At 39.6% G+C, this 22,073-nt stretch overlaps 1 protein-coding gene across 2 annotated transcripts in view; it reads left to right on the top strand.

Annotated features, from left to right (window-relative positions):
• Cep112 (centrosomal protein 112) overlaps nt 1-22,073 on the top strand; it is a 406,791-nt gene that overhangs the window by 211,057 nt on the left and 173,661 nt on the right. For both annotated transcript variants that reach the window (XM_028761272.1, XM_028761273.1), the window contains one exon: nt 20,981-21,211. In XM_028761272.1, the coding sequence (XP_028617105.1) occupies nt 20,981-21,211 (231 nt within the window). The remainder of the gene's footprint in view (nt 1-20,980; nt 21,212-22,073) is intronic.

Below are 22,073 nucleotides of genomic sequence, written 5' to 3' on the forward strand. Positions count from 1 at the left end.
TGGACTGGTGGGCTTGCCTCACTGTAGGATTAGCCCACAGTTATTAGCTCTTCCTTGGTGGCTTTCATTGGGACTATCCTTTTAGAGTTGTATAAGTCTTTTCGAGTACTTACTTCTAAGGATTAATTTAATTTTTTATTATGCTGGATTACTAAGGCCGTCTCCACAGACTATTGCTCTTTGAGCATATTGCCCTTTACCACTGAGCCATCTCTGCTGAATGCTCCTTCTTGGTTTTAAAGACTATGTCAAAGCTTTACCCACAAAAATCACTGAATGAAATTTGCTAATTTGAATAATACCTATTAGTTGGTTGAGAACATTCTTTCCAATGCCTACTTAGCTGAGAATTTCTGTTACTGAACTTTTTAAAGTATTTTTCATTGAAATAATATAACTGTGGAAATGTCAGTGAGTTGAATCAGATGCTTTTCTATGTATTCAGAAGTATTTCATGCTGATTTCTTTAATGAATTGAATTAATAGAGTAAATTATGCTTTAGGTTACTTTTGAGATTTCAGCCTTACGTCTCATGTGTGTGTGTGTTCGTTCACAGATGCATGTGCAGATGTGTGCCTCTACATGTAGATGTTAGGAAGATCATATCAAATGTTTTTCTCAGCCTCTCTTCAACGTGTTTTTGTTGTTTTGCTGTTTGTTTGTTTGTTTGTTTGTTTTTTGAGACTCAGCTTATCAGCTCAGCAAGACAGGCCGGCCACTACCTCTAGGAGCGCCTGCTTCCCCGGAACTCAGATTATAGACACACACTACTGTGCTGCCCTGTTTATGTGGACACTTAGAATCAAAACTCAGTGCTTACCGAGTAAGCACTTTACCAACTTTGCATCTATTCAGCCTCCATCCAGTTTTAATAATGTTAGATTATTGAATTCAGTCTGCTAAGAATATTGTGGACAGATAGTGACCTGTGCATTGCAGGGCACTCTAATTGCTATGCTTTTAAGCCTAGGTTAGCTAGTTTTATAAATTGAGTTCCTGAAAGATGAGTCTCTGAAAGCTTGCAGGGTGATTCACATCTTCAGGGTGGATTTTTTGTTTTGGCTTGGTTTTTTTTGTTTGTTTGTTTATTTTGTCAGTTTTGATAAGTTTTTATATTGCAAGCATTTTTTCTTTTTATTTAAATTTTATGCTATTGACAATTCTAATTTGTATGCTTGTTTGTTTGTTTTTGTTTTTCAAGACAGGGTCTCTCTGAGTGTCCCTGGCTGTCTTGTACTTGCCTTGTAGATCAGGCTGGCCTCAAACTCACAGAGATCCCCCTGCCTCTGTCTCCCTAGTACTTGGATTAAAGGAATGCACCACCCAGCTGACAGTTCTAAATTTTTGTAAGTGTTAAGCTGTCTATACATTCTCTAAACTCAGTGATTATATGTTGTATTTTTATACAGTAGTAAGCTAGGCTTCCTGTAATTTATTTTAAAATAATTTTATTCCTGTATTCATAAGTGACTTTGCTTGGTAGCTTTATTTCTCCTCCTGCCCATGTCATCTTTTATCAATATTGTATTGATATTTAAATTAATTTGTGAATACTTTTGTCTTTTTCTGTTTTATGAATTTATAACAAGTAGAGTGATATGGTCCATCAAAATTTTTAAACCTCAACCTATGGATTATATGAACTCAGTGTTTTCTTTGTGGAAAGATTTGTAGGTGCTATTTTATTTTTTAATTAAATTAAATTTGCTTAGCTTTAGGTTTCTAATTTTAATATTTTGTATGTAGCAAGAAATGTGTTATTTCATCTCAATTCTCCAATTATTGGCATAATATTTTATAATCTTTCAACTTTGATGAATCTACATCCTGTCCTTATTTGTAATCTCAGTTATGAGTATGTGTTCTTGCAGGAGACTTTGTCAGCGCTTTATTTTTATCTCTAGTGTTGCTTGCTCATGCCTTCCTCTCATTTCCTTGGTTAATATTACCAAAACTTGTTCTCCTTAACTAACTTGTTAATCTGTTTTGCTATGCCATTAATAATTAGCATTTTAAATAAATAACACATCAAGACTCATTTTCCTGGTTTGAGTTTCATCCTCTAAGATTTAATAGGGAACTTTATAATTATCAGTCATTTATAAACATCTTACTTAAATGTTATGGATTCATTTGGGTTAGGAAATAAGTAACATCAATCAGAATGTGTAAGCTACAAAAATAGATATAGTAAAATACTTTCCACTCACCCCTGACCTGCTGAACCCACCCCTTTCATTCCTATCTAAAATAGTACCAGTGTAAAAAGGACAATGTCTTTCCACGGATCAATTCTAGCTACTTTACATTCCCTTTTAATTTTATCTTGAACCCTTAGTTAAAGTGAGTGCTTTTAGTTGTAAATTGTATATGTACATATCTTCCTTTTGCTCCCATAATTTGATCATTGGTCAGCAGTTAATTCAGTTGCAGCGTAGTAGAGGATAGCCCTCTGATGCTGATTTCTGTGATACCAATACCTTAACCTCATAAATACATCTAAGTACGTTTACAGAATGAGCTTTCCCTGAAGCTGTGGGGTGTGACCTTTCTCCCAATAGTTCCATTACACTTGCTTTGCACTGTGGATTATCTTGTCATGCTTTTAAGATATCTTTCACAGTGTAGCCATTTAAATTTTAAAAATATTGTCCCTTGTATCATTATTTTTATTTCATAGATTATGTTGATGTATCTAATAACAAGTTATCAAGGCCTGATACACTTCCTCCTATGTTTTTCTTTGGTACGTGTGTGTGTGTGTGTGTGTGTGTGTGTGTGTGTGTGTGATAAAGATCAAGTTTAGGGCTTTGTGATGTGAAGCAGTGCTCACTGATCTATACACTAGCTCTTCTGTTCTGAAGGTTTGTGTTTTACTTTTATGTCCACAGCCCATTTATATCTAATAAATCCCTAATTTTTATGAAAGATGTGATGATTGTAGCTTGGTTCTTTTTAATGTATGTTTAATTGTTCCCGAACCATGAGTCTAAGATGTTTTGATGGAATAGCTTTACAAGCTTCTCTTAGGGGAATCGATATTTGCTTCATCTGAGAATATCAACTCCACACTTGCTCTTAACCACCTGAGCAGTTCCAAGGTTGTCTGGTCACTCCAGGGCAGCTGTGTGCTCCACACCTGGTGCTTGCTCTGGAGCCACAGCTGATGTGTCGTACGGTCCACCATGTCTTTCCTTTCTCTGGCCCTTGTCCCTGTCCCTGCTTACAGCATCAGCCTGTGCCTGGTTTGTTTTGTCCCCCCGCCCTGCATGTTTTAATTATTTCTATGAACAAAGAAACAGCCAAAAAGTCTCACGCAAGATTTAGTTGCTTTACTCTTTGAGGAACCCTGAGAATACCTAAATCATGAAATTGGCTGAAGTTGGTATTCCTCTTTGTGTTTTTTTCCTTCAGCATCCATTTAGCTCTTATAATTCTACTTCTAAAATTATGCCCATCTATTCTACTGTTAAGTCTGTGGGCCTTTCTGTCTCTCTCAAGTATATTAAATCATATTATAACATTCTAGATTCTTTAAATAGCTACACTATTTTTTTCAGTATGTATTCATTCCTCTTCCATTTGGTGTCCTGTTTCTTTCATACCCTTCAGTCTTTCCATATATGACACGTCCTGTGACAACCCCATCTCCAGATGGCATGTCTTTATCTCTTAAGGTCCACTGAGGCTATTCAGCACAAGTTACTGCTTCCCCATCAGAACAACTCTCACAGTACTTTCTTATCTCTTATGGTATGTGTGCAGTTTTTATTTTCTTCTCCTCAAAATTCTTTAGGAAACTTTTTCTCTTGAAGTCTCCTATCATGATTGATTTCACATAAGATATATCTATATATAAAAGAGTAGTAAATTATACATAATTTGAAGGAATGTCATTGGAAGACTTCAGCTTTTTATGCCTGTTCATGAGCTTTCGTAAAAGATTACACAGATTACAAATTTAGCTTCACATATCAGGATGTTGTTGGTATGCCTTTATACCAGGAAGGTATGAAAAATAATTTTTTAACTTGGAAAATAATCCAATTTGTTAACAGCATGTCCTCATTTAAGTTACATTGTATTTTTATGAAGTATATTTATAAATGTTATTTGTGGCTAGTTTGACCGTGATCCTGGCAATTCACAATCATCTCTAGCATGTTCGAACCTTGCCTTTCTGTTGCCAGAATTTGTGAGATTCCATGTGGTTTTGAGAATCACTAGCCTTCTAAAGAAACTGTTGGAATGTTTTTAGCTATAACTGAAAGTCAATTTGAAAGTAGCTGTTATGATGTTTCTATTATAGACACAGCTTTGAGTAACCTGTGAAAATTTTTGAATTATTAGTTTTTTTCTGAGTATATGTGTGTGCCCCTTATATGGCGCTGTGGAAGCCAGAAGACGGTGTCAGATCCCCTGCTTCTGAGGTACCAAGAGTTGTGAACTGCCATGTAGGTGCTGAGAAACAAAACTGGGTCCTCCGCCAATGCTTTTAACCATTGAGTCATCTCCCCATCCCCTGGCTATGAAATTTTCGGTAATCAGTTCTTTTATATCAGGCATATAGATGAAATCTAATGGGTTATTATTTACAGTAGGCAACACAAAAGCAACTGATTTTGGTGCTCAAATCAGTCAAGTTACCAACACATGCTGACATAAGGGACCACACCCTCTCCCTTACCTTTTCTCTTACCATTTCATTTCTTCTATGATTAGTTGATCGATTTTCAGGACAGGCATTCCATTTGAAAATCACCATTAAACTTAAGCTAGTGTATGTGTGTCCATATTGTCAGCAATTAAATACACCATTTTCTAATTCAGCATCACATGCCTAGTCAGCTAATAAAACATCCTTGATGCAGCACACTAAGGAGCTGTGGAGTGAACAGATTACATGTGTACTGTGGGTTACACTGGGAGTGGATTAGACACTTCTCTAAAACAATTTGAGGGGAAATTTATTGTGCAAATGACTTTGGTAATGTACCATAAGACAAATTAGATTTATGATTTGTTCACAAATGTATTATGTGACTAACTATACTTGTCATTAAGACAAATGACAAGAGTAGATTGTCTTCTAACAACAGAAGGGAGAAACACTTGCCCACGGGGCTCACATCAGCTTCCTCCTGTGTTCTTCCCAGGCTGCATCCTTTTTTTCCACACACCCATGACTTTTATGTCTTCATTGCACTTGGGAGCTTCTTGGGGTTTGTTTTGTTGCTTTGAAAGTACTTCCTGTCCTGGAGCTATAGAGCCAAGCTTCCTGAGGGCTCCACAGTTTTGATTGGGCAGGACAGCCAGTTCTGCTTTGTTACATGGAGACAGGGAGCTTTTTTGTTTGTTTTTTTATTGGATATTTTATTTATTTACATTTCAGATGTCATCCCATTTCCCCTCCCTAAAACCCCCTATCCCATCCCCCCTCCTCCTTTTTGCTTTTATACCATTTTTATTACATGCATGTATTAAGGTCAGTTCTAGGTTGAAGGTCTAGCAGTAGAATAGATGCCAAATAGTCAAGGAACAAGCAAGACAATAAACACAAATAGTCAAAGAACAAGCAAATTATTAAACACAATTACGTGAACACTCCCATGATCACTGTTTTTAAGGGCTTATCAGGATGACCAAAATATCTGAGCCTACTTCCCTGTCCTAGCCCAAAGTTATTTTCATTTCTGAAGCCTACTTCTTTGTTCTAGCCTAAGATTTAGATTCCTAACTGAAGTTACTTCTTTGTTCTAGCCTAAGATTTAGATTCCTACCTGAAATTACTTCTTTGTTCTAGCCTAATGTCCAATTCCTGCTTGAAGCCTACTTCCTTATCCTTGGACAATATCATATTCCTACCAAGCAATCCATTTCCTTGTCCTTGGCCCATGTAAGATTCTTGCCAAGCAGCCCCAAAGCTTCTCCTCCTCTCCCCCTTTTTTATTTCATTAACAAGACTGAGTCTATCTTAGGTCATTCTGACAAGAATGCCTTCCTTACCCATCATGGAAAATGTATTACCCAAAGCAATGCACTTATGTCTTAGTTTGGTAAGGTTCTGTACAGAATCTTACCTGTCCTTGGCTTGCCAGCCTGTTAATTTAATAACTCTGTCTGGGGGTCTATTTTCAGGTTATAGTTATCCATGTATTTTAGCTACCAATATGTTGATGTTGTTAAAGACAAGCTTTAGCACAATGGGCAGGAATAAAAGTGTTCCCTGGACAAAAAGGGCTAGCATGATCAAGTTATATATGCCATTCTTGGTGCTTGACCAAAATAGAAATACTGACCTCAGGCCATGGGTAATTTTATCAGCAGTATCTACCACATCAACACTCAGCAGAGAAGTATTCTTGAAATTAATAAGCTCACTATGTAATGTTAAAACATCCAGAGAGGTGTTAGAATTATGCCAAATACTCTACAAGTGTCTTTAAACTTCTTTGTAATTATAATGACTACCACTGTAAATTTTAGAACTAACATGAATCCAGTGGTATTTGGCATGACATTCGATGGCTCCTTACCCTTAAATTCTGAACCTCCTTCCAATAATTTGAATAGTATAAAGAGCATCAGTCCATTCTTCCAAATGCCTATCTAAATCCTCTTGTATATTCAACACATTAGTAACATTTTTGCTAAATGATTAACAAAAGTAGCTGTTTTAACTTATGTCACAGAAATTGCAGAATCAGTGATGCTAGCAATTAATGTAATTCAAGCTGTTATACCAGCAATAATCAAGCCCACTACCCTCTTACTTCTACTTAAAGCCTGACTCATTTCTTCCAGTACTTGCAAGCTATGTTTAGAATACCAGGGTTCTATTATACTCAGGGCACTAAAACAAAAGCTGGTTGATAGACCTCCATAACTGACATGCTGGATTTCAAAGCACAAACACAATTAGAAGGTGTACAATCAATGCAACTTACATTAAATACTGTAGAAGAAACAAAAGTATTTTTAACTTGACAATTAAAAGAGCCTTAACACATGTGCTAACACCTGTTTGAAATCCAGATCCTGTCCCAACATTATCTCTTGCTAACATAAAATCATAGAGAACTGCAGATAATTTCCATATGTCTCTGAAAATGTCCAGAACCAGACTTCCAAATGAAGACTGTTATTTCCAATATTGGATTGATTTCTAGACAAGTCCATGATTGGGTCTGAATAACTGGTCACATTTAAGAACAATACAAGAGTCATTTTAACTTCTCTTTTTGATTCTCTGTTCCACAAGGTCTAAAAACTTGAGATGAGGCAGCTTGTCCCATCAGGGGTATAGGTAAGCAATGGTGGGTTGGGAACATATGTCCAATACAGCTTCCCAATCACCATTGTCAGGACACTCAGCAAGCATACAGGTCAGCATCATTCTTTGTCCCGGCATCAGCATGTCTCACCCGTTGCTCTGGTGACCACCATGCTCCTTCAGCATCCTGCAGAAAAAACACAAACATGCCCTCTTCCCCATATTTAATACCTGATCTAGATCATGCCTGGATCTTTCCCTTTCACCTATGCATAAGTATGCCTAGTTGTAGAGTGCCATAGACACTCAGCAGAAAGTTCCTTGGCATCCAAATTTAAAAAAAAAAATTAAATAAAAAGAACATGATTTAAATAAATTTGTGGCATTTGGGGATATATCTCCCCCCCCTTTTTTTTCTTTTTTTCTTTTTTCTTTTTTATTTTATTTTATAATTTATTTTTTCTCAAATCGTAATTCATTCACACAGGGGTTATAAACACAAAAAGGCAGGATGTGGGGAAGGGGATGACACTGGAGTGTGGGTGATCAGTAGGAATACAGATATCATCAGAACCGGGTACCGGCTGGGTGAAGTTTCAGGGGACAAGTCACTATGATTCTGCCTATAACTCGCTTGTCCTTATCTAAGTAGGTATTGTCTGCCCAGGCTACCTATTTACAAGGTCTATGACTACTCAGGCTTGTAAATTTCCACAAAAGCTGCCTGTTTACATTAGCTTATAGCCATCTGTTTCAATGTTTTTCCACTGAGACCCAAGACTTGGTGTTAGTATACATGTATGACAGGCCTATTGCTGATTTTAGGCCTTTGGCTGATTTTAGGCCTTCAGTGTGTAAGCAGGGCTGCCCCTGACATCTCCTCCCTTCTCTAATTATAGAAGGGCTGTGGCAGATCTAAACTTGTGAAGGCGGGGATAGAGGCCTGACCTCCAGTATTTGAAGGAGACCTTGTAATGGCTCCAGTCCCCCTGTCGTTGTCCAGTGAGGCATGAGGGCCATACCCGTCCCTATGCCTTTTTCCTGGAGAGGGGATACTTTTGACATCAACCCCTATACAGTCAGGCTTGTCCCTCAGGGAACCCAGATAGATATTTTTATCTTTTATTTATATTCCCTTGCAGTGCTTAGCCTCGCAGCCTAAGCAAGAATTCAGATCGCCTGTCACAGGGGGTTCTGGGTGGCCCCTCTCTGCTTGGTCTAGCGGCAGAAGTCCCCCCTTTTAGGTTGGGTGGAGGTGGGTTTTGGAAACACCCTGTATAAAGTAACAACCTCATCTTGAGTCTCGTAGTCCTCCATAGCTAACTTATGATAATGTATCTGAGTAGGTTTTGCTACCAAATTATTTATCCGTTGTATCACAGAGTTAGTCTGCCTATTTGAGAGCCAGGGACCAGCAGAAAAAAGCAAAAAAAACCCAAATAATGGTCCCAAGATGGGAGGAAATAGGGTTGACAACCTTGGAGAGGCTGCAAATCAATTCTTGTACCAGCCTTCATCTGTCTCTTTCTCTCTCTGATTTTTCTTAGGGCCTTCACTACCTGTTTCGTGCTCTCTTTAACCCTCCTTGTCTTGTCTATGTAAAGGCAACCTTCTTCTTTAAGAGCTGTACACAGTCAAGAGATGTACACAGCCTTTTCTATTGTAACAGAGTAAATCAAGTCCAATAAGGATCCTTGCGATTTTTGGAGGTCTCTTCAGACAGTGAAACGAGGGATTTCTTCAGATTAGTGATGTCAATCTCTAGCTGTTTGATGTTCTTGTCAGTGGTCCTTCAAAGGTCTGAGTAGTGTAAGTTCGGAGGCCAGCATCTGGATTAGAACTTCTAACAGCAGACATCACGGGTGATTCATTTTTACCTGGAAAGGAAAAAGAAGGGAATTCTCAGGGAGATTTCTCTTCCCTGGATGTAAATTGTTATTTATCGTATTTATGGTTTGGCCTGGCTTTGTGGGGGTATCTATTTTTTTTTATTAATCTTTTTGGTAGCCAGTTAGCTGTGCCTTCTGTGGTGTCAGACAGGCATATCAATCCTCGGCCCCATAAGGGAACTGGGTCTGGGCCATTCCCTTTAAGGGTAAGAGGGTCCTTCCCCATATCTGTGGCAAAGTTTTGTTGGTCTCGGTGGTGCCAGAGGCAGTCAGCAGCAGATTTGCCATGAGCTTTCAGCTTTAGAGAGATAAAAGTGAACAAGGCATGATGGAGAGTATTTCAGGAGGACTCCTTCTGAGGGGGTACCGTTCCCCCTCTTTTGTTTTAAAAGCCAATTTTCCAGAGTTCTTGTAAAATCAGGGCAGAAGCACCAACAGTCGCTCCTTCCGCACTCAGAGAGTCATGAAGACCCTATTTAAGAATATATAAATCTATATTAATAATCTTTTGTCAAAGGACTGTTATACCACCGCCGACAACTAATCAGACTATATAATATATTGATTAGTAATACCTTCTTCTACTTTTTTGTTAGGTTACCTCTCTTTTGTCAATTAATTGTTGAGGAAAATTAGGATTTACATCTCTCTTGAGAATATTGAACAGAGTCTTAAATTCTTTTGTGGAGTGCTTAAAATAAGATCTTAGCCAATTATCAACTCTTAGAAACTTTTGAAAGTAATTTAAAATAAGTAAATTCCCTCTCTCTTTTATTTTTTTAGACCCTTTATCTCTGTGTTTTTTTTTAAATTGGATATTATACGTATTTACCTTTCAATGTTATCTCCACTCCCATTCTCCCCCAAAACCCCTTATACCATACCCCCTCCTCCTAATTTTTGTGGGGATGTGCTCCAAACATCCTCCCAGTCCCATCTCCCTGCTCTTGAATTCCCACACAGTAGGGGATCCAAACTTTTGGGGACCATGGCCCTCCACTTTCACTGAAGTCTAACAAGGTCACCCTCAATTCCCTATACAGGTGCATGAGTCCCTCCCTTTGTGCTCTCTGGCTGGCGGTTTAGACTTTAGGAGCTCTGGTTGAAACTTTTGATAATCCTTCTAGAAAGGACCAAAGCGTCCACACTTTGGTCTTCCTTCTTCTATGTGAGTTTTATATGGTCTATACGTAGTTTCTTAGAAGTTGTGAGCTTTTGGGCTAATATCCACTTATCAGTGAGTGCATGCCATGTATGTTCTTTTGAGATTGGGTCACCTCACTCAAGATGATATTTTCCAGCTCCATCCATTTGCCTAAGAATTTCATGACCTCCTTGTTTTTAATAGCTGAGTAGTACTCCATTGTATAAATGTACCACATTTTCTGCATCCATTCTTTTGTTGAAGGGCATCTGGGTTCTTTCCAACTTCTGGCTATTATAAATAAGGCTGCTATGAACATGGTGGAGCATGTGTCCCTGTTGTATGTTGAAACGTCTTTTGAGTATATGCCCAGGAGTGGTATAACTGGGTCCTCAGGTAACACTATGTTCAATTTTCTGAGATACCACCAGACTGCTTTCCATAGTGGTTGTACCAGTTTACAATCCCACCAACAGTGAAGGAGTGTTCCTCTTTCTCCACATCCTTGCCAACATGTGCTGTCACCTGTGTTTTTGATCTTAGCCATTCTGACTGGTGTGAGGTGGAATCTCAATGTTGTTTTCATTTGCATTTCCCTGATGACTAGGGATGCTGAACACTTCTTTAGGTGCTTCTCAACCATTCAAGCTTCCTCAGTTGAGAATTCTTTGTTCAGCTCTGTGCTCCATTTTTTAATAGGGTTCTTTGATTGTCTAGAGTCTGATTTCTTCAGTTCTTTGTATACCTTGGATATTAGCCCTTTATCAGATGTAGGGTTGGTGAAGATCTTTTCCCAGTCTGTTGGTTGCCACTCTGTCCTATTGACTGTGTCCTTTGCTTTACAGAAGCTTTGCAGTTTTATGAGGTCCCATATGTCAATTCTTGGTCTTAGAGCACAGGCCATTGGTGTTTTGTTCAGGAACTTTTCTCCTGTGCCTATTTGTTCCAGGCTTTTCCCCAGTTTCTCTTCTATTAGTTTCAGTGTGGCTGGTTTTACATGGAGGTCCTTGATCCACTTGGAATTAAGCTTTGTACAAGGAGATAAGTATGGATCAATTTGCATTTTTCTACAGGCTGACCTCCAGTTGGACCAGCACCAGTTGTTGAAAATGCTGTCTTTTTTCCACTCGATGGTTTTAGCTCCTTTGTCAAAGATCAGGTGACCATAGGTATGGGGGTTCATTTCTGGGTCTTCTATTCTATTCCATTGATTTTGATTGATTCCATTCTGCTTGTCTCTGTTCCAATACCACACAGTTTTTACCACTATTGCTTTGTAGTACAGCTTGAAGTCAGGGATGGTGATTCGCCCAGAAGTTCTTTTATTGCTGAGAGTAGTTTTCGAAATCCTGGGTTTTTTGTTATTCCAATTGAATTTTAAGATTGCTCTTTCTATCTCTGTGAAGAATTGACTGGGAATTTTGATAGGTATTGCATTAAATATGTAGATGGCTTTTGGCAAATTAGCCATTTTTACTATATTAATCCTTCCAATCCATGAGCATGGGAGATCTTTCCATCTTCTGAGATCTGCTTCGATTTCTTTCTTCAGGGGCTTGAAGTTCTTGTGATACAGGTCTTTTACTTGCTTGGTTAGGTTCACATCAAGGTATTTTATATTATCTGTGACTATTGTGAAGGGTGTCATTTCCATAATTTCATTCTCAGCCAGTTTATCTTTTGAGAAGAGGAAGGCAACTGATTTGCTCAAGTCAATTTTACATCCAGCCACTTTGCTTGTTTATCAGGTTTAGAAGTTCTCTGGTGGAAGTTTTGGGGTCACTTAAGTATACTATCATATCATCTGCAAATAGTGAGATTTTGACTTCTTCCTTTCCAATTTGTATCCTTTGACCTCCTTGTGTTGCCTAATTGCTCTGGCTAGGACTTCCAGTACTATATTGAATAGGTAGGGGGAGAGTGGGCAGCCTTGCCTAGTCCCTGATTTTAGTGGGATTGCTTCAAGTTTCTCTCCATTTAGTTTGATGCTGGCTACTGGTTTGCTGTATATTGCTTTTACTATGTTTAGGTATGGACCTTGAATTCCTGATCTTTCCAAGACTTTTATCATGAAGGAGTGTTGAATTTTGTCAAATGCTTTCTTAGCATCTAGTGATATGATCATGTGGTTTTTTTTCTTTGAGTTTGTTTATATAGTGGATTACATTGATGGATTTCCATATTGAACCAACCCTCCATTCCTGGGATAAAGCCTACTTGATCGTGATGGATGATTGTTTTGATGTGTTCTTGGATTCGGTTTGCTAGAATTTTATTGAGTAATTTTGCATCAATGTTCATAAGGGAGATTGGTCTGAAGTTCTCTTTCTTTGTTAGGTCTTTGTGTGGTTTAGGTATGAGTGTAATTGTGGCTTCATAGAACGAATTGGGTAGTGTACCTTCTGTTTCTATTTTGTGGAATAGTTTGAAGAGAATTGGAATTAGGTCTTCCTTGAAGGTCTGATAGAATTCTGCACTAAAACTGTCTGGTCCCGGACTTTTCTTTGTAGGGAGACTTTTAATGACTGCTTCTATTTCTTTTGGGGGTTATGGAACGGTTTAGATGGTTTATCTGGTCCTGAAATACATTGGTAACTGGTATTTGTCTAGAAAATTGTCCATTTCACCCAAATTTTCCAATTTTGTTGAGTATAGGCTTTTGTAGTAGGATCTGATGATTTTTTTAAATTTCCTCGGTTTCTGTTGTTATGTCACCCTTTAGAGTTCTGATTTTATTAATTTGGATACTGTCTCTCTGCCCTCTGATTAGTCTAGCTAAGGGTTTATCTATCTTGTTGATTTCCTCAAAGAACCAGCTCCTGGTTTTATTGATTCTTTGGATAGTTCTTTTTGTTTCTATTTGGTTGATTTCAGCCCTGAGTTTGATTATTTCCTGCCATCTACTCCTCTTGGGTGTATTAGCTTCTTTTTGTTCTAGGTCTTTCAGGTGCCTTGTCAAGCTGCTAGTGTATGCTCCCTCCAGGTTCTTTTTGTAGGCACTTAGAGCTATGAATTTTCCTCTTAGCACTGCTTTCATTGTATCCCATAGATTTTGGTATGATGTGTCATCATTTCCATTAAATTCTAAAAAGTTTTTAATTTCTTTATTTCTTCTCTTACCAGATTATCAAGGAGTAGGGTGTTGTTCAGTTTCCATGTGAATGTGGGCTTTCCATTGTCTTTGTCATTTTTGAAGACCAGCCTTAGGCCATGGTGATCTGATAGGATGCAGGGGATTATTTCAATTTTTTTATATCTGTTGAGGCCTGTCTTGTGCCCAGTTATGGCCTATTTTGGAGAAGGTACCATGAGGTGCTGAGAAAAAGGTATATTCTTTTGCTTTAGGGTGAAATGTTCTATAGATATCTGTTAAGTCCATTTGGTTCATAACTTTTGTTAGTTTCACTGTATCTCTATTTAGTTTCTGTTTCCATGATCTATCCATTGCTGAGAGTGGGGTGTTGAAGTCTCCCACTATTATTGTGTGAGGTGCAATGTGTGCTTTGAGCTTTAGTAAGGTTTCTTTTATGAAAGTGGGTGCTCTTGTATTTGGCGCATAGATATTCAGAATTGAGAATTCATGTTGGTTGATTTTTCCTTTGACAAGTATGAAATGTCCTTCCTTATCCTTTTTGATAGCTTTAAGTTGGAAGTCGATTTTATTCGATATTAGAATGGCTACTCCCGCTTGTTTCTTAGGGCCATTTACTTGAAAAAATGTTTTCCAACTTTTTACTCTAAGGTAGTGTCTGTCTTTGTTGCTGAGGTGGGTTTCCTGTAAGCAGCAAAAAGCTGGGTCCTGTTTGCATATCCAGTCCGTTAGCCTATGCCTTTTTATTGGGGAATTGAGTCCATTGATGTTAAGAGATATTAAGGAGAGGGTGTTGTTGCTTCCTGTCATTTTTGCTAATAGTGGAAACATCGTTTGTGTGGTTATCTTCTTTTGGGTTTGATGGAAAAGGATTATTTTCTTGCTCTTTCTAGGGTATGATTGCCCTCCTTGTATTGGAGCTTTCCTGCTATTATCCTTTGTAGTGCCAGATTTGTGGGAAGATACTGTGTAAATTCGGTTTTGTCATGGAATATCTTGGTTTCTCCGTCTATGGTAACTGAGAGTTTTGCTGGGTAAAGTAGCCTGGGGTGGCATTTATGTTCTCTTAGGGTCTGTATGATATTTGTCCAGGATCTTCTGGCTTTTATAGTATCTGTTGAGAAGTCAGGTGTAATTCTGATAGGTTTGCCTTTATATGTTACTTGGCCTTTTTCCCTTACTGCTTTTAAAATTCTTTCTTTGTTTTGTGCATTTTGTGTCTTGATTATTATGTGAGGGGAGGTATTTCTTTTTTGATCTAGTCTGTTTGGCGTTCTGTAGGCTTCTTGTGTGATTATGGGCATCTCATTCCTTAGGTTAGGGAAGTTTTCCTCAATAATTTCGTTGAAGATATTTACTGGCCCTTTAAGTTGGGAATCTTCACTCTCATCTATACCTATTATCCTTAGGTTTGGTCTTCTCATTGTGTCCTGGATTTCCTGGATGCTTTGTGTTAAGAACTTTTTGGATTTTGCGTTTTCTTTGACAGTTGTGTCAATATTTTCTAAGGTATCTTCTGCACCTGAGATTCTTTTCTTCTATCTCTTGTATTCTGTTGGTGATGCTTGTGTCTATGACTCCTGATTTCTTTCTTAGGTTTTCTATCTCCAGGGTAGTCTCCCTTTGTGATTTCTTTACTGTTTCTACTTCCATTTTTATGTTCTGGATGGTTTTGTTCAATTCCTTCATCTGTTTGTTTGTGTTTTCTTGTAATTCTTTAAAGGATTTTGTGTTTCTTTAAGGACTTCATCCTGTTTACCTGTGTTCTCAAGTTTTTTGATAGTGTTATTTATTTCCTTCTTATAGTCCTCTAGCATCATCATTAGAAGTGATTTTAGATCTGGTTCTTGCTTTCCTGGTGATATGGGGAATTCGGGACTCTCTAATGTGGGAGAACTAGGTTCTGATGATGTCAAGTACCTTGGGTTGCTGGTGCTTGTGTTCTTGTGCTTGCCTTTTGCCATCTGGATCGCCTTTGTGCTAGCTGTGCTGTCTCTGACTGGGGCCTGTCTTTTCTATTATCTAGGTTGTGTCAGAATTGTTTGGGATGGGTTTTGCTGCTGGGGTTAGAGCTGAGGCTCAAGATGTGCTCCGTGCTCAGGTGGAAACCAGAAGGGGGCCCGGGCTCTGGGTCAGGAGTGGATTCCTGGGTCCCAGTGGGTCCCGGTTGCTCCCTGGTTGGGGCAAGTATTGCAGCCTTCTAGCCTAAGATACTGCTTGGGGTAGACCTCCTGAGTGCCCCACTTCCTCTGGGTTCTGAGAGATTGGGTGCAGAGCTGACTCCCGGGATTTGCTTGGGCTCAGACCGGAAGGAACCCGCGCCCCAGGCCAGTAGTCAATTCCTGGGTCCCAGTGGGTCCTGGTTGCTCCCTGTTTGGGGCAAGTGCTGCTTTTTCCTTACCTGGGATGCTGCCTGAGTTAAAGCTCCTGGGAGTTCCTCTCGGTTTTCTGGGGTTGGGTGCTGAGCTGCTGCCTGTGACCTGCTCTGTGCTCGGGCCCAGACCGCAAGTCTATCTCCCCCTTTTTTATTTTATGAAGCTATTGTTTTAAAGTTTCATGGGCTCCTTCGACAGTCCCTTATCCTTAACAATTATAAGGAATCCCTGTAATATAGGTAATGTTATATTGTTGCTTAAAAAGTCTCAACTATTCGACTGTAGTAGCCAGTTCCATTATCTGGGGTTTTTGTTTGTTTTTCTTTTTTTGTTTTTTTTTATTGGATACTTCATCTACATTTCAGATGTTATTCCCTTTCCCCATTCCCCGCCCTCAGAAACCCCCTTCAACTCCTTCAGTCTTCTAACTCCTCCACTGGGGACCCGGTCACCAGTTTGATGGTTAACTGTGAGCATCCACCCTTGTATATGTCGGGTTCTGGGGAGGCAACATTTGGGATGTAAGTAAATAGAATAATTAATTAAAAATATATTTAGGATCACCTCTAGGAGATAGGCATGGCCCCTGGTGGAGGGATGGGGCCACCGATCCATCTCAAAGTTTTTTAACCCAGAAATGTTCCTGTCCAAAGGAAGAACGGGGACAAAAAAATGGAACAGAGACTGAAGGAAGAGCCAGCTGGGGATGGCCCCAGCTGGGGATACATCATGTCTGCAGACACCAAACCCAACACTGTTGCCATGGTCAAAAGGCGCTTGCTGACAGGAACCTCATGTGGTGCTTCCTTGGGAGGTTTGGCCAGCAACTGACCAATGCAGATATGGTCAACCATCAGACTGAACTCAGGGAACCTGGTGGGGGAGCTGGCAGAGGACTGGAAGAGTGGAGGGGGATTATAACCCCATTGGAAGAACAACATAGGCTGGCCTGACCCAGTTCTCCCAAAGTCTAGACCAACAACCAAGGAATGCACTTAGAGGGATCCATGGCTCCAAATACACATGTAGCAGAAGATGGCCTTGCCTGACAGCAATGAGAGGGGAGGCCCTTGATCTGGGGGAGGTTTGATGCCCCAGAGTAGGAGGATGCTGGAGCAGTGGGGAAGGAGACTGTGGGTGGTTGCGGGAGCACTCTCATACAGGCAAAGGGGAGGGGGGCAGATGTGGGATGGGGGTTGGTGGAGGAGTAACCAGGAAGTGGGATATCATTTGAGATGTAAGCGAATGGAATGATTAATAAAAAAGAAGTATTTGTAATCAAAATAACTATATCCCACTGTCAACCAAAATGTTATAGTCATTGTTTTCATCATTTACAGCTTTAGTATTGCTACATATTAAATGACAACTGCTAGTTTTGAGTATTGAGATTGCACGGATTATTTGATAGAGTCTTTGTAGTAATTCATTGATAGATACTAATATACTGTGCCCCCGGTCATTCTGCATGTAGGATTGTCATCACTAACTGGCCTGCTGACCCTGCTCCTTGCTCACTCTAGTGCAAGTGGCAACACAAAGGACATTACAACAAGAAGAATGGTCATTCAGTTAGATGTAAATAGGTGAGAACACCAGACTGAACACCAGACACACTAGACACACTTCTAGACACAAAAGGCTTTAAAGAGCTCCCTATCCAAATGGAGGAACTAGAAAATATCATCCTGAGTGAGGTAACCCAGTCACAAAAGAAAACACATGGTATTCATTCATTGATAAGTGGATATTAGCCCAAAATCTCACAATACCCAAGACATAACTCATAGATCCACCCCATTTCCTCCCTCCAATTCCTCTCAGATCTCAGACCCTTCTCCACAACCCCTTGCCAACTTCATGTCCTCGTTTTTTCTTTTAATAACAAACTGATCTCAGTTAGTGCTGCACATGTGCACTTGAGTATAGGGCCATCCATTGGAGTACAGGCAACCTACCAGGAGCCATTTTCATGAAGTAAACTAAACCTCCCTTCCCTGGCAGCCATCAGCTACCAAACCACTTAAGCTTTCATGCTGGAATTTTGATTGTCTGATCTTGTAAACTTGCCTGGTCTTGTGCAGATCTTGTTCAAGCAAGCACAGCTCCTGTGAGTGCAAGCACATGGTAGGCAGATCCAGAAGACCTGGTTTGTAGAAGTCCTTTCCAGTCTCTGGCTTTCACAGTCTTACGTCTCTCACTTAGCCTGCTGCTGCTGCCATTTCCTGTTCATCTTGTTCTTCTGCTGCTTCTGCTTTTCTCCTCCTCCTTCCTCCTCTTCCTTCTTCCTTCTTTTTTTTTTTTTTTTGGGTCTCTGAGTATCTGGTGTGTATACTTGAGTACACCTATGCCACAGTCTGCATGTGGAGTCAGAGGATAATTTAGGTGTTGATTCTCTTTGTATTACATGGATTCTGGGAATTAAACTCGGAACATCAGGCTTGTGCAACAAGGACTTTATCCACCAAGCCATCTTGCTATCCCTAGCTTTCTGCTGTTTCTTAGCATGGTAATAATATTTTGCACTGCTGTCATTTTGGGTTTTCTAATCAGTTGAAAACTGGATTTTACAATGCTTGTTTTAACTATGATGTCATAAATAAGACAGTTCCTGTGATATTTTGGGAAATGCTGCATTTATGGCTAATAGTAGAAATTAATTTTTTTACTTTTACCATTACATTTTATATAATAAATTTTCTTTATTATTTTATAAATATACATATATAATTTTCTTTGCTCATATTCTCCTTTCCCATTTTAAAATTTATTTGGAACCACAAAAGATGGAGCAGCCAAAACACTACTAGACAAAAATAAATAAAACTGGAGGTTTCACTCTACTTGATTTCAAGGAACATTATGGAGCCAAAGTAACAAAAACAGCATAGGACCAACACAGAAACAAACGTGGATCAGTAGGGCAGAAAGTACAGGCAGGCTGGTCTTTTTAAGAAGACATTTTTGTTGTATCCATACGCAGTTTCATTAATTAGGATAGTCAAAGAGGAAACTCTGAATCAAGACAGAATCTATAAGCAAAGGGTGAAAGGAAGCTTCACTATGAAAGTATTTTTTAAATGGGTACATATTGTGTTTGGTGATATTAGTTTTGTTTTTTCCCTACTCTCATGGGGCACAGGGTTAGAGCATTCATGAGAGTCTGGGCTTTTGGTTAGGAATCACTTAGACCATCAACGTGCATAAATTTGATGCACCAAAGGTCTGTGCCCATAGTTTGTAGTTGAGTTAGACATCAGTAAACCAGAAACAGAAGTACTACATCTTAGGCCAGGTGTGTTAGACCTTGTCTGTAATACAAGCCCTCAAAAGGCAGAGGCAGAAAGATTAGGAGTTCAGGACCAGCCTTGGATACATAATGAGTTTGAGTTTAGTCTAGACTACATGTTGCCCTGTCCAAAAAGAAAAAGATGATTCTATTTAGTTTTTAACAGTGAGTCTGTGTCTACCATTGAAAAGTTCAGAGATACAAGCCAGTTCTCTTACGGAGCCTGACAAATGAGGAATATGGAAGGTTTTAAGAGAAACAAAAGAACAGGAAAATCTAAGTGAAGTTGTGTAGGCAGTATTCTGAGAAGGGTGGTGTACTAGGTTCTCTATAGCATGGGACATAGAAAAGAGCCAAGTTCCTGTAATACTTGCAGTATTTGTCAAAGATTCCACAGAGCTTTAGATGGTAACAAGTCTACTCAAAATCACAAGGGATGTGGACACTTAAGAAAAAATAAAGAGCCCACTGAACAGTGGAGACGAAGAGCAGACCTGGGAAGCAGGCAGAGATGAATCAAAGCCCCTTCAAAGTGCTCACAGCCGTCTTTTCAACCCCACCCAGTCAGAGGCTCTCAGATAAGTAAATGCTGCACGGGCTGGGGATGAACCTCTTTGAAAGAACTTAAAGCATGCCATGGAGGGCAACAGGATGCTGGTTATGTGAGGGCAGAGAAGTGAGGGACCAGGCCTCTTCCTACTGGCAGGACAGACAGGGAATGCAGTACATGACTTCCAGGTGAGCGAGGACAGGGAAGGTGATGGAGGAAAATATGGATTGATTTAGACAAAAAGACAAAATGTAGAAGGTATAAAATGTACAAAAATATTTTAATAATAAGGCAAATACTTAGAAATATGTAAACTAATTAAACAACAGTTGTAAGGTGCCATATGGGTGCTGGGACCCAAACCTGCGTTCTCTGTGTGAGCAGCACAGTGCTCTTCACCGCTAACCTTCCTCCAGCCTCCCATTGGTGTTCTTTTAAATCATCTAGTCTGTGGTACTTTGCTGCAGCAGCCTTACGAAACTTAGGTTCCATACATTTTAGAGCTAAGAAGCATACATCTGAATGATTCACAAGTCAAAGAAAAGAAGACTGGAAGTTAAATGTTTGTTGAACTAAATGATCATAAAAATATTATATATTTATAGTTAACAGATGGAACACAATTTCAAATGTATAAATCAGGAAAGAAAGGATAAAAATTAGTTACATATTCAAAAAAACAGACTCTCCAGAGCTCCCAGGGACCAAACCACCAACCAAAGAGTACACATGGAAGGACCCAGGGCTACAGTAACATATGTAGCAGAGGATGGCCTTGTCAGACATCAATGGGAGGAGAGGCCCTTGGTCCTGTGAAGACTCTATGCCCCAGTGTAGGGAAATGCCAGGGTGGGGAAGAAGGAGTGGGTAGGTAGGTTAGGGGGAAGGAGGATGGGTTAGTGGGTTTCTGGAGGGGAAACTGGGAAAGGCGATAACATTTGAAATGTAAATAAATGAAATATCAAATTAAAAAGAATTGGAAGAAAGGATACAAAAGAAAACAAGAAAATAGAGGATACAACAAAATCAGTGATAGAAAAACAAAGGCCCAGTAGAGGACATTAGGTGAGTTCTCAGAACTTGATGTTGAATATTAAAGAAGCAGGCTTCAGAAGAATACTCACCATAGCACAACATACATATTATGGCCAGGTGAAGTTAGACAGTGTGATGGTGGCTATGGGAAAATGTCCCTCTGCCACATGGTGTTTACCCCTAAGTGGGAACAGGACAGAAGGACACAGACAACTAAGGCCCTGGGTGGGGACATGAAGGACAAGTGAACGTTTAGCATGTGTACTCATCGGCCTGTGGCGCGGTTCCTTTGTGACATCCCTGTTTGTATCTTTGCCCATCTCTCCACACTAGGTTATTGCTGACATGGAGGCCCAGGTTCAAAAGTTGAGGGAAGAGCTGATTAATGTGAACTCTCAGCGGAAGCAGCAGTTGGTAGAACTTGGTCTTCTTCGGGAAGAGGAAAAACAGAGGGCTGCAAGGGACCATGAGACTGCTGTCAAGAAGCTGAAGGCTGAGTCCGAGAGGGTGAAAATGGAGCTGAAGAAGACGCATGCTGCTGAAACCGAGATGACTCTGGAGAAGGTGAGGAGTGTCTGGGAGGACTGTAGTTAGGCCTCAAGTGCAGAGTTCAACCCCACTGTGCCTGCTCTGGTGTTTCATCTCTGCAAGGTGGTGGGCATGGGTGTACGCTTCAGACTTAGAGCAGCAGTTTTAATATTATGCTGTGTCTTAAGCACTGCTAAGGAATTATCTAACTTTCCCCTTGACTTTTATGGAGGGATTCTCTGGGTTATCCCCTTTCATAGGAATTCAATACAGTGATAGAACAGTCTTGTACACTGTCACATACCATGTACTATAGGGATATTTGGGCTGGACCTCTGAAGTTTCTTAAGTTTAGAATGAGGTGCACATTTCCTCTAAACTGTTGTCTAATAGTATTTAGACTTCATAGTCTCTCTTTAATAAGTGATGATGTATTTTCTAGGTTAATATTTTAGTAGAAGTAAGTTCATAAATAAATATCACTATAATATTTACACATTTGGCTTGGATTATATTCAAGTCACACTCCTGAATGTTCTTTTTAAATGTTTAGATATTTATCAGGTACTAAATGTGACCTGCTGTCCATCACAGCAACTATTGTTGTTCCCTGAGCTCTTCCAGTAATGCCAGGCTGGAATGTAAGAGTCATGTGATTCTGTCCAACTCTACTTCTCTTTTCCCTTTCCTTTTCTTTTTCAAGTACTGTTGACCCCTGAAAGACTGCACACAATCACTCTAGGCAGTACTACACATAGTTACTCTAGGCAGTACTGAACATAGTCACTCTAGGCAGTACTGAACATAGTCACTCTAGGCAGTACTGCACATAGTCACTCTAGGCAGTACTACACATAGTCACTCTAGGCAGTACTGCACATAGTCACTCTAGGCAGTA

This window comes from Grammomys surdaster, unplaced genomic scaffold, assembly GCF_004785775.1.
Source record: "Grammomys surdaster isolate TR1022 unplaced genomic scaffold, NIH_TR_1.0 126906, whole genome shotgun sequence".
Taxonomy (NCBI): domain Eukaryota; kingdom Metazoa; phylum Chordata; class Mammalia; order Rodentia; family Muridae; genus Grammomys; species Grammomys surdaster.